Source organism: Heterodontus francisci, chromosome X (genome assembly GCF_036365525.1).
Source record: "Heterodontus francisci isolate sHetFra1 chromosome X, sHetFra1.hap1, whole genome shotgun sequence".
Lineage (NCBI taxonomy): Eukaryota > Metazoa > Chordata > Chondrichthyes > Heterodontiformes > Heterodontidae > Heterodontus > Heterodontus francisci.
Window position 1 is genome coordinate 2,516,246 of NC_090421.1, and position 13,302 is coordinate 2,529,547.

At 43.4% G+C, this 13,302-nt stretch overlaps 1 protein-coding gene across 4 annotated transcripts in view; it reads left to right on the top strand.

Moving 5' to 3' along the window:
• LOC137358522 (arf-GAP with GTPase, ANK repeat and PH domain-containing protein 1-like) overlaps window positions 1–13,302 on the top strand; it is a 160,607-nt gene that overhangs the window by 61,638 nt on the left and 85,667 nt on the right. The window contains exon 1 of one of the 4 annotated variants that reach the window (XM_068024434.1): window positions 9,242–9,287. The exons of the other annotated variants lie outside the window; for them this stretch is intronic. Coding sequence (XP_067880535.1) covers window positions 9,257–9,287 — 31 coding nt within the window. The 5' untranslated portion in view covers window positions 9,242–9,256. Of the gene's footprint in view, window positions 1–9,241; window positions 9,288–13,302 lie in introns of those variants that run through there. 4 annotated transcript variants of the gene reach the window in all.

Here is a 13,302-nt window from a genome sequence, read left to right on the forward strand (position 1 = left end):
GAGAAATTTTTTTCTCTGAAGGTCGCGAGTCTTTGGAATTCTCTTCCTCAAAAGGCAATGGAAGCAGAGTCTTTGAATATTTTTCAGGCAGAGGTAGATAAATTCTTGATAAGCAAGGGGGTGAAAGGTTATCAGGGGTAGGTGGAAATGTGGAGTAATCAGTTCAGCCATGAACTTATTGAATGGTGGAGCAGGCTCGAAGGGCCGAGTGGCCTACTGCTGCTCTTAATTCGTATGTTTGTAAACACCAACATAGACTGGTTGGGCCTAATGCCAGTTTCCCTGTTGTAATTTCTACATTGTTGTCTAAACACAACCTTTTTTTTTTAAAGACAGTGGCATGTGCAGTACCTCAGTGTGCCAGTCTTTTGTGCCACAGACTGGTAGGGCTCTTGAACTATGTTCTTGATCTCAACCATGCAGTTGGGAGTGGGTGGCAAGAACAAGGCACTTTGTTTTCAAAGAGCAAGCTCCTGTGCACCTTTTTTAATGTTCAGTTAGAACTGAGATCAGCAGAAAGCAGGGAGCAGGTTGGCTGCCTGCTCTCCCATATGGTGGGTGAATTGGGGACAATTTAGAAGAGTGTGTGTTAAATGGAACAGTCATGTAGCTCATCACAAAAGAGGGATAAGCGTTACAGTGGATAAATCTTATGACGCCATCAACACCATGCTTAGGACAAAAGAGAGTAAATAGAAAAAAAAATCCCCACATCAGGAAACTGTTTTTTAAAAAAAGGCAAAAGTGCCTCTGAATTTCACTTCTCCTATTTGTGTGTGAGGGAGGGAGCATTGCTTTTATTGATAGCAATTGGACATTGTAAAAGTGATTACTAGACTATCGAATACCTCAAAAGGAGCAGATGGTGTAGCGGATCAGTTCTGAGGCCTGGGATAAAATCTAGCCAGGCTGATGGATGAAAATCTCATGCAGTTGATCGTAAGAGAGCCACATGCTATCTGTCTTGACCCAGTTCCTAGTGGACATTGGTCCACAGCACAAAACTACCCCTAATTGACCATCTCACTCAGGCTATAGGATGGTCAGTGTGGGAAATGGAATCATCATGTTTAAAGGAACACCCTTTTTATGAATATGATCGGTAATGTTTTTTGGCAAACGCATTTCCATATCAAAATGCAACATTATTTTCCATGTTATGCCATTTGGATGGAAATGACATTTCTCTTCTGACTTCAAAACATAAATTCCAGCGCATTCAACTAACTTTCTTGTCAGTTAATTTATGAACCTCAGCAGCAGTCATCTCTGATCATCTGTCTTAAATACTCCATGTATCAGTTGCAATTCATTCACTGCAAGTTCACCTGGAGAGCCTCATCTTTAGCAATCAAATCCATTCTCTTCAAATTGTTAAATTTCCCCTCATCCTTCCAAAGAGTTTTTCAATGTTTTAAAACAAAATTGAATATGGAGGGCATCCTCTACCCAAGCACTCCACGTGCTTCAGTCCTGCTGCAGTCCAGAGGCTGAACGTCAGACTCCAGCTGCATGCTAGACTGTGAAAGAAAGGAAGAACTTGCATTTATCCAGCGCCTTTCACCACCTTAGGACATTCCAAAACACTTTACAGCCAATGAAGCACTTTTGAAGTGTAGTCACTGTCGTGATAAAGGAAACGCAGCTGCCAATTTGGGCCCAGCAAGCTCCCACAAACAGCAATGTGATAATGACTAGGTAATCTGTTTTCATGATGTTGATTGAGGGATAAATATTTGCCAGGACACCAGAGATAATTCCCTGCTCTTTTTTGAAATAGTACCGTGGGATCTTTTAACTCACCTGAGAGAGCAGATGGGACCTACGTTTAATGTCTCGCCTGAAAGACGGTACCTCGGAGAGTGCAGCGCTCCCTCATTACTGGTACTGGAGCGTTAGCCTAGATGTTTGTGCTCAAGTATCTCAAGCATGACTTGAACCCACAACTTTCTGACTCAGAGACACGAGTGCTAGAAACTAAGCCACGGCTGACACTGTCGGGCAAGCTGCCTGGGAAGAAACGTCCAGTTCCAAAGTGGCTCAGAAAATGCTGCTGCAGTCTCTCCTCTTCAGTGCTTTGTGTCTCATAATTAAACTGATGGCTCAGCTGGGAAATGCATTGCCCAATGTTGGACTGAGCTACACAGAGTTGGAAGGCCCCAGGTTCTGTTCCCCTGAGTTCGCTGATCTTGGCATGGATGGCACTGTAGTTGGCTTCAGTGCCCTTGAGATAGAGAGGGGAAAGGTCATGCAGAGTTCCCATTGTCACAGGAAGCATGGTCGCTTGGGTGAGGTACTGGCACCCATAAAAACATACCCTTGCAAGACTCGGGGGCTGTAGGGGAGAAAACCAGAATAAAAAGAATGGCTTTCCTAATTGTAACCAAATTTTTCAGGAGAGCTGTGGAGACTGTCACCAAAATATATCAATATGAATTACTCCCACACTGCTGCTTTTTCACATCTCTTCCTGTTCAGTGTTTACGTCCGTGATTGAGTCAGTGAGTGAGCTGTTAAACAGGTTGTAGGACAGAGATGTACAAACTAGCTGGTATAACCAGCGGCTCAGAAATGCCTTGACCTGAGCAATGCATTTCTCAATGGAGCGGTTGAACGTCTCATCAGGATTTGCCTGAACTTTAAAAACAAAAATTCTCAGTGTTTACCTCTTCAGCTGAACAGAGATCTGCAGGTGATCTCTGTTCAACGTGCAATGTGTGTTACTGCTGCACAGTAACTTGGTGAAATGGGTAATGGAGGAAATTGGGCATTAATGCTGTGGGTGGTTGTTCCCAAACGATATTGTAAAACCCTACTAAAAACTGCATCATGCTCTTATGAACAATAATATCCTCAGTGGATACACACTTATACAAGTCTTGTACTGTGCACATTTCCTATAAAAGTCTTCTCCTCTCTCCTCTGGTTATTTTGCCAGTTACCTTAAATCTGTATCATAGAACATAGAACATACAGCACAGAACAGGCCCTTCGGCCCACAATGTTGTGCCGATCCTTTGTCCTCTGTCAAGGACAATTTAATCTATACCCCATCATTCTCCTTTATCCATATACCTATCCAAAAGCCTTTTGAAAGTCCCTAAAGTTTCTGACTCAACAACTTCCCCGGGCAAGGCATTCCATGCCTCGACCACTCTCTGGGTAAAGAACCTTCCCCTGACATCCCCCTTATATCTCCCACCCTTCACCTTAAATTTATGACCCCTTGTAACGCTTTCCTCTGGTTACTGACTTTTCTGCCACTGGAAACCATTTCTCTTTATTTACTCTATCAAAACCCTTCATAATTTTGAACACCTGTATTAAATATCCCCTTAGCTTTCCCTGCTCTAAGGAGAACAATCCCAGCTTCTCCATGTTAACTGAAGTTCCTCATTCCTGATACCATTCAAGTAAATCTCCTCTGCACCCTCTGCAAGGCCTGGACCATCCTTCCTAAAGTGTGGAACCCGAATTGTCTGCAATACTCAAGCTGGGACCTAACCAGTGTTCTATAAATCAGTGATTTTATATCTGTGTGCAAGGGACAGTTACGGAATCTTTGAAAACTTTATAATTCCTGCCTGGTCATATGAAAACTTTCATTCTCCCACCCAGCTATTCCAGTGTTCACTGTATTAATATAATTTGAGATGTAGTTCTATTTCTTGCCATTGAGCCATATGCACTCCAGTCAAGACTGTACAACTGCCTCGTGGTCAAGTACTCCACAGATTCCGAGGAAAATGACTGACTGACTTGTGTTTGACTCAGCAGCATCTAGTCAGACTTGGGACTCTGTGAAGTGGAATAGCATTGTTATTAGTTGTCTCTCAGGAACTGTCCATGCTTCACCTTCACGAGAGGGTGAGTGTGTGTCAGTGATGTGCAGCTTAAATTATCAATGAGGGTCTGTCTGAAGTGGCAGGTATCTAGTATTGAATAAGGAGTGGGTGAAGAGTGCTTGCATTTCTCGTTCCTTTGTGACCTTTCATTTTCCCCCTTCCCTACATCAGTATTTTTTGTATATACTCTGGCTTTGTTCCCTTTTATTTTATTTTTATCCCACAAACATTTCTCACCCCCTCTCCTAAAGATGCTGACTCAGGCCGACACCATCCGTCAGTGGCTATTTACCTAGACCATGGGGGTTGGGAGGCTGTTCGACTGTGGAGGGCTTCATATCCAAGCCACTCAAGCCCTCGCCCAACATCTGGCCACTGCACAGTGATGGAGTGTGGGAATCCTGGTTAATGTATCCATCCCCTGCCCCATGTCGCCCAGCGAGACTGAAGCCAATTGTAGTATTTCTACCGCTTTTGAGATCTCTGCCTGAGATCTGCTAACTCAGGTACAAACCAGCAATCAAGCCTGGATCCTCCCTGGTCTGTATGCCTCAGTGCCACCCACTTAGCCATTGAGGGCAGCTCACAAGCAATGGCAAACTCTACATTTGAACTTGTGCATACGTGGGTCAGAATTCTTAGTGAGGGCAATGTGGAAGAGAGTTCCACAGGGAGAGGAAGTGGGGTGTGAAGCTTGACACCTGCTATTTCATGCAGATATTTTTTGTTGATACAGAATGTGAGCTGCTGATTTGCATAGTTTAGAGAGGCATGAAAATTAATATTCCTCTCGGCACCTGTCCAAACGATGTTTTCATTCCCTGTTGTTACGAAGGGGAAACCAGACCCAAGACATCATTAAAATGTTTAGTGACTGCACACTATAAATAAAGAAATATTCCGTCGTTTTGTTTTACACACAATTGATTTAAAAGTTCCGAGCAGCGTAGCCATCCATACTGATTTCGGGACCTTCAGCGAGGCTGGGCAGGTTTCAGAAAAGTAACATCACTTGTGCACTTGGGTTAAGTATCATCTACCAAGCTTGATTCTGTAAAGTGCTTTAACTTGGACAACTTGTCCCTTCTCTCTTGCATTTCCAGGTGATTGCTGCACTATTTTTTTGTTCCTCCCAATTTCCCTCCAACCACTCCACCACCACAATCACTGCTTCTCTCTGGGGTTCCACAGATGCCAACCTATTATGACGAGCACTGGCTGAGGACAGGATTGGGCTCAGATGAATAAGCTGGTATCACTTGCTGTCAAGGCTGAGGCATAACAAAGAATGGTGATTTGGGCAAAGTACCAGAGGGCACCTGGTGCCGTGCAACTGTGCCCAGCGCAAGTCTTCACTTTCAGGAGAGAAGGGGTGAAACAACTGTGCCAGAATGAGTCCAGCTCTGCCTCTGAAATGCCTATTCTGTGCTCAGGGTGGCTGAGACTGGGCACCCGCCCTATGAGGAATTTTGAACAGAAAGCCACCTATGTCGCACTCCAACACACTTGCAGTGCCAAAACTGAGTTATAACAGTGCAGTCAAAATCCTTTTTCAGCTATTTGTATGCATTTTGACATTCAGTTCAACTCCTTCAATCAATCTAATATTTTCCAACTATTTCCTCTGACTTAGCTGCTCATGTGTCATTGCTGATAGAAGACCTTGGTGTGGATATTGAAGCATAATTTCTTCTGACGTTCATCTGTCCTGTACCTGCCTTGCTGGGTCGACCGTTATTAATGTGCGATGAACTGCCAGCCCTGAGTTTAAACAGCAGGATGGAGAGAGGGAGGGCAAGACAGGTTTCTGATGTTCATCCAGTCATTAGTGTGGCTGGAATTCTTGGTGTAAAAAAAAGAGAAAAGACCAAACGGTTGCTTATGTCAATCAGTGCCACGCACAGACAGACAATACTGCTAGTCTTGCATTTTTTTTTTGTCAAATCTAAATTGAGCTAGAAAGAGGGTCTGGCCCCAACCTTTCTTGCAGGGAGTGGAAGGGCAGCCTCGGTTCCTGAACGGACAGTTCCGAAAATCAATTTTTTTGGAGCTGTCGTGTTAGCAGCTGGGAGAGGATTTGCTGCAGTAGATGCGCGAAACAGCGAGGACAGAGCAAGCTGGTGATATGGTTGGGAGAGGCTGGCTGGGCAAATTGCTGAGGCAGACAGCGCAGGGAAACTGAATTAAAGCAGCGACTCTTGTGTTGATGATTAATGATATCTCTGCTTCCAGTTCAGCTCTTCTGCCCTGTAGGGGAAGAAGGGGCTCAGGAACTGCTTCACGCCACCAAATCAGTTATTCTTCTGTCCCCTTCCCCCAATGTAATTAAATCTCACTGTAAACAAGATGACTGCTGATAGACAGTGAAGGGAAATAAGAAAGTGGCGCTGAATGCTGTTGGAGCTATGCAGACAGAAATGTATTTGCTGCTGTTCTATTGAGCTATGCTTGCATGTATTTGTGCCTGCTGCACTTATTAATGCATTATGATAAGTTATTGAAACCAAAATGGAGTGCTTTTAAAAAAAAACAGGACGCAAGAAAAACTATTGCAGATCCGATGATTTTGTTGCCTGAACAGACTCCGTTTCCTCTCACCAACTTGAGAGATATAATTCATTGCATTACAGAAAATGGGACGGCGAGACAAAACTGCAACGTTTGCTTTGCCACTAACCAGGGACTTTCTATATTGTTTCGAATGGGAAAAGACGTTTGGATATAGAAGTGCTTACAAAGGATAATTGACCCAGTATGGACTTGGCTCGAAAAAAAATGTGTAAATTCAGGGATCGTGTGCTCCCAGTGGGGAGCTGGGCTTGGAGGGAGCATTGTCCAGAGATGGTCATAAGACATAGTGTGGATTTTCCAACACGTGCTCCTTTTGAGTGAGGTTCACTGAGGGGAGTGCAGGGTTGCTGAATTTCCCTTATGATTTTGTCTGCAGCGACTGCAGGCTCGTGCCCAGCTCTCTGGTTCAAACCAACAGCCAGTTGGGTAGAGGGTTGGGAAAGATGTCAACTCCCTTTCAACCGCCATGAGAGTTTCCAACTCCATAGCAAGCCAGCAGGCCTAGGAAACCCAAAAGCTAGGCCTAAACATGCCTCCACATCTGACCTGCCAGTTCTTCTTCCAACACATGGTGGTGGGAAATGTACCCCTTTTGAGTCATTGTTAATCCAAGGGTCGCACAATGCAAGAGAAATTTATTGAAAAGCTATAGCTTCTGGATTGCAGGAGACGAGATCTATAATATGAAAACTGCTGTGAAACCATTGAAAGGAAGAAATTGGTTCTATAAAAATCCAGCAGTGTAACTGATGGGCTTTACATGGTGCTGTGCAGTATTACAAGAAAATCTGATCCGTGAGATTTCAGTAAGTTTCTTTAATGTAACATAGCAGTTCAGTCATCATGTGGGCATGTATTATAAATGGATTGAGCACTGCGTGCTGCTTATTCAAGATCTTGCAGCTGTCATTACCCAGGAAGAGGAGACTGGGAAAGAATAGACTTTTTCTTTGCAAGGATGTGTGTGTATTTCTTAAAAATCCATTCAGAGCAGAGTGATGTGAAATAGATTATGTTGGTCATCCATCTCCACAGTAAGACTGACTAGGGCAATTGTAGTGGTCAGCCCTTTAGTGCATAGTTTAAAAAAATCAGATGCCCCCTCTATTTTGCATTGATTGTGATAAGGGGTGGGGGGAGGAGGGTTGAGTATTATTTTCATGTTTCTCAGGGTGGTAAATTTAGAAGGTATTGTGCTATGTGAACCAGGAGTCAACATCTGGGTTCCAGCTCCTTCTCTAGCCTGGTTTTTAAAATCTAATCAATGATTCAATGAGCTTCAGTTCCTGCTTTCACACCAGAGGTTATCTCTGTATTGTAGTTTGTTGGCAGTTGCTATCTTCTCCTTTTGAAGACGTCTCAGCCCTTTTATAGATGTGACCTTAACAGAATTTATTAAAAGCAAACAATCACTTTGTTTTGCCCAGTGCTAATGAGGCAAAATAAAATCGCACTTAGAGTGGAGATTCTGATCTGAAGCAGAGATCTGGCAGGAAGACCATCCTCAATAATTAAGGAAACAATGGATGCAAGAATAATTGTCCATATCGATCATATTTAAACAATGCATTGTTCTTTCCTCTGCATAATACTCTGACTTGTGCTACAGTGCAGACTATTTGACTGTAAAGGCATCACCCACAAGCTAATCAGGAGCAGAAACTCTGGCTGATTGTATTTTTTTTTCTGCTCCCTATTTTTGAGCTATTAAATTCCGTTGGAATAACCCAGCTTTTATTTGTTCTTGGGATGTGGGCAGCAGTGTTTATTGCCCATCCCTGGTTGCCCATATAGTTTGGGCCTAACGACTCGCATGGCAAGGCTCCCTTCCACCAGCAATACAGTTGGGTTTTTACAATAGTCTAGCAGCTTTCATGGTCATTTTCTTATTTTTCTGGTGTTAGCTCATAAATGATCAACTTTAGTGAATTAAATTTCACAACTTGTCATGGCGGGATTTGAACTCCAGTCTCAGCTATTCTTGGTCCATGTGGGTCAGTTCTGCACTAGCTGCTGACTTCACCAAGGCAACCGGATTTTTTTGTTTGGGAGAGTGGTGGGCCAGAAGTTGCTGATAGTGCAGTAGCAGATGCTGCACAAATGCTATTTCCTCTTTTTGCAAGACCTGTCGCCCCAGCTGGGATCCAGCACTCTGAGTCTTGAGTCTATGCAGATCCCCAGTGTCCCAGCAGTACTGTAGGGTCCTTGAATTCAAGGAGTCAGTGTTTAAAAAAATTTGGTGCAGTAACAATATTTACTAGATGTGCTAGTGACGGAGCAGGTCTGCACAAATGGATATTCTATTGGCAGGATGTACAATATAAATGCCTGTGATCCTATAGTGCTGAACTGGAAGGTTGGTTACTCCTCCTGGAACCGAAATAACCTGTGGAATGTCCCTGAAGATGATGGTTGATTTTATGTAGCTTCTTTATGTGTCAGCTGTGGCTCAGTGTGTAGCACTCTTGCCTCTAAGTTAGAGGGTTGTTGGTTCAAGTCCCAATCCAGAGACTTGAGCACAGAATCCAGGTTGGCACTCCAGTGAAGTACTGAAGGCATTCTGCACTGTTCAAGGTGCAATCTTTTGAATGAGGTGTTAAACTAAGGCTCCATCTGCCCCCTCAGGTGGTCATAGACGGTTCCATGATGCTATTTTGAAGAGCAGGGGAGTTCTCCTTGGTATCCTGGCCAATATTTACCCCTCAGTCAACATCACAAAAACAGATTATCTGGTCATTATCACATTGCTGTTTGTGGGATCTTGCTGTGCAAAAATTGACTGCTACATTTTCTGCATTACAACAGTGACTACACTTCAAAAGTACCTCATTGGTTGTAAAATGCTTTTGGGACGTCCTGAAGTTGTGGAAGGTGATATAATTTAGACCAAATCTGTCTGATTTTTGCCTTTTTTATTTTGAATGTTTGGGGTAATCTCCGTTAGCCGATGAATGCATTTCCTCAGAACGAGTGATCTGTTAACTGATTGGATATTAACGAGTGTTGAAAGGTCTCATTTTTAGAATGAGCTAGAGATCAAAAGCAGTGCAGTTCAGGTCATGGAAATACCTAAATTGGCTTGTGTTTTGTCCTATTAGTCTGAGTGATCATTCCCTTGTGGCTTATGAAGGGACAGAAACCCTCGACTAGATTCCAAGCTTTCAGCTGCACACTGTGGTTTAATTGGCTTTCATTGTGTTTTAGAAGGGTCATCCCAACCTTTTATTGAAATAAGAATCCACTGAAAACCCTTTGATTCCTGTTGTGTTGTTTTGCTTTGTTCTCCATGTTTTTAAATAATCGTTTTCTATTAAGGAACAATTCGGAATGTTAAAACATTGTTGAAATAGTCTGGACGCCATGGCAACACATAAGCATTGAATACCGTCTTGGCCAACAATGCCATTGTATCTTACATTGCTGTTGTTTTGATGACGACATCTGATCACAAAAATGACCCTGATATGATGCCTTGCAAAGTCATGAAGAACCTAGCAAGCTGCCAGAGCACGTATCTGTGCCTGTATGCATGGGGCCACATAACTTTCTTCTCTTTAACCTTTGAGATGTCCTGCACTATGGGTCTGACGTTTTCATCAGTATCTCTAATTTTAAAAAAACTGTTCAGCTTTCTCCGTCCACTTTTAAATGTCATTGTTTTTAAAGTAAAGCAGTACAGTAGGGGGTAGTACTACTGAGAACTGATGCCTGTCCTGGAATGGCATCCAGCATGGCAAAACATGGCATGCTCCAATCTCTTTAGTCACTGACATCAGGTAAATGGAAATCGTAGGGATTCATAGAAACATAGAAAATAGGAGCAGGAGTAGGCCATTCGGCCCTTTGAGCCTGCTCCGCCATTCATTATGATTCCTACAGTTCAATTTTCCTTTTAGCTGTTGAGCCTTCTCTTCCTCCCCCTCCCTTTTAATTACGACCACAGAAATAGTTAAATTTTGTTGGTGGGGATAAATGGGTTACATCATTTATTGTGAAAACAGAGGAACACATCCTGTCCTCTGCCCTCTATATGGGTCATTCAATATTGCTAAGTGAACGCTGCTACAAATTGGTCGCTGCTCATTGCCAAGCAGGCAATGTGATAACAGTTCCAGCTCTTTAATTTCTGTTAACATTTTGATCTGTTGTAAGATTGGAATGAGAATTGGAGGATGCGGCTTCTTCATTTTGCTTGGTCTTGTGTTAGGTGGCTTATCTGAGCAGCTCTGCATTACAAAAGTATGTACTTTGCCTCTTGAGTATGACCGATCTGACATTTTAGGATACTGACTCCACAAACGTGTGGGCCTACACAGCCTGGCATCGCATTTAAGATCTTTTAAAGTGGCTTTTAAGCTATGTAGGTATCGTGGGCTCGAGACGCCCAGGGCTTGCATAGCCAGTGGCAACACCAGATTTGCCAAGGCTGGCGGTTAGGAAAACTCCTGTGGTTCTCAAGCGAAAAATGGTCAATTAGTTGGAGTATTTCAAGGCAATTTCAAAGAACTCCGCACAAGCCAGAGGACATGGATTTAAAATAATTGGCAAAAGAACTAGAGAGGAGGTGAGGAGAATTTTTTTTTTTACGCAGCGAGTTGTTGTGATCTGGAACGCGCTGCCTGAAAGGGCGGTGGAAGCAGATTCAATAGTAACTTTCAAAAGGGGAATTGGATAAATACTTTTAAAATTTGCAAGGCAGGGGTAGTAGGACTAATTGGATAGTTCTCTCAAAGAGCCGACACAGGCATGATGGGCTGAGTGGCCTCTTTCTGTGCTGTATGATTCCATGATTTGAATCCACCTTCTGAATTACTGCCCTGAACTGAGTCAAGGGTTTTAAAAACAATGCATAATTCTGTACCTAATGGTGAGCAGCTGCAGAAGACGCCTCTTAGTGACCATTCCATTCGTGTGTGTTGCATGCGTTCCTTGGGCATTTTATGGAGCTGCACTTTCAGGAGATTTCTTTTAAGTGAAGAAAGGTACGTGAGCTGGAAGGTTGTGAGTGCAAAGCAGTGCAATTTTGAGGTTAAAAAGAGTAGAGGAGAGATTTGTGAAGCAATCTAACCATGAAATCTAAGCACTGGGTGCTTATAATAACCTTGGCTCCATGGTAGCACACTCTCTTCTTGAATCAGAAGGTTGTAGGTTCAAGTCCCACTCTTGAGACTTGAATACATAATCTAGGCTGATACTTCAGTGCAATGCTGAGCGAGTGCTGCACTGTCAGAGGTACCCGCTACCTCTTCCGGGGGACACAAAAGGTCCCATGTCAGTACTTGGAAGAGTCCACCTGATGTCTTGGCCAACACTTCTCTCTCTCACAACCTCAGGAGGTCATAGAGTAATTTACGGCACAGAAAGAGGCCATTCGGCCCATCATGTCCATGCCGGCTCTCCACGGAGGTTAAATGGGTGATTGGAGACCAGGACAGGGCAGGGTGTCTACCGGCTGTGGAAGGAACAGCATTGAGGAGTCAAATGGACTTTACACATTGTGTGCTCTCCTACATTCTTCTGAGGATCACCCTGACTTATTCCTGCCCACTTTCTAGTGGCCTGGGATCAAGTCACCTGCCTAGCTCGTGCCGCAGAATGGAGCATTGCACGGAGAGAAAAACAAGTTAAAAATAGATCTCTTGTTTTGAAGAAGTGTGGTTTCAGCCTTCCTCGCTCACACTCTTCCTCTGATGCTCCTCAGCAAAAGCACAACAATTTCACAGCAGTAGTTGCTCATTAATTTTCATGAGCATGTGGGAAGGTGGACAGCACACTGCAGGGAACTGAAAATGATGATTTTTTTATCTAGAAACCTTGATGTGACTCATTGTAGGATGGAGAATCTTTTAACTTTTTAAATGAGGATTACAGATGCATTTGCATTTTGAGGGATTGCACAAAGTAAATCATTAATATTTAATTTTTACACTCAAATATACACTAAATTTTAATCTCAATGTAAAAATAACCATTTCTGTTGTGAACTGTGCCTATTTGTCGTGTATTGTCACCCTTTACACACACAAACGCACAACCCTTTGCCAACTGAGTGCAAATGACTCCCAGATCGCTCATGATGCTGCTCTGTAACCCTGCACTGACAGGGTGCATGGGACTAGCTCAAGGTGACTCACTCTCCCCACTTCCTCCCCCCCCCCCCTTTTTCTCTCCCTTCCCTCTTTCCTGGGTGACAATGCTTGACCTTCATTCAGCATTGTCCATATGGTTGAGATTGTAAATGGAGTGCATGGGGAGTTGTTGGGATTGAACCCTGGCAGGTTTTCCCCTCCCTAACCTGGGCAAGGGAGAATTTGAGGCAAGTTGTCAGCACCTTTTCTGCTGCCCCAAGCTGGGATCTGTTAGGAGAGTGCTTCTATTTTTTGGTAAGATCTGTTTTTAATGACATAGTTGAATTATGGACATTAATTCACCTGGAAGCTTGAAGAGATGCTGAGCTTTGGTTTTTTTTAAAAAAGAGGTCACCAGAAGGCTTCCTGGAATTGGCTTGTAAACAAGCCCTTACTCTAAGGCACATTTTTTTTTTAGATAAAATACCAGCAGGGAACTTGTTTTGACTTGGAGAAGATGTTTACAGAGAAGTGACAGGTCAAGATTTATAGGGGTCAGGAGGCTTGATTCTTGTGACATTGTTTTGGTTTCGCTTTGGACAGCAAGTTGGAGTGTGCTTGTAAGACAGTTGGTTTTTGCCTGCCAAGAAAACCCAGCTCATCTCTTTCTCTCTCTCGGAAAGAACCCCTGCGTGTCCAGTGTGTCAGTCTCCTCTTTCCTCCTGTATTTGAAGAAACCCTGCGTATCGAATGTGTGGAAACTAAAACCTCTGTAGCTGCATTTCTTGGAAAGTCTACCCAAACTGATCTTCAACAAC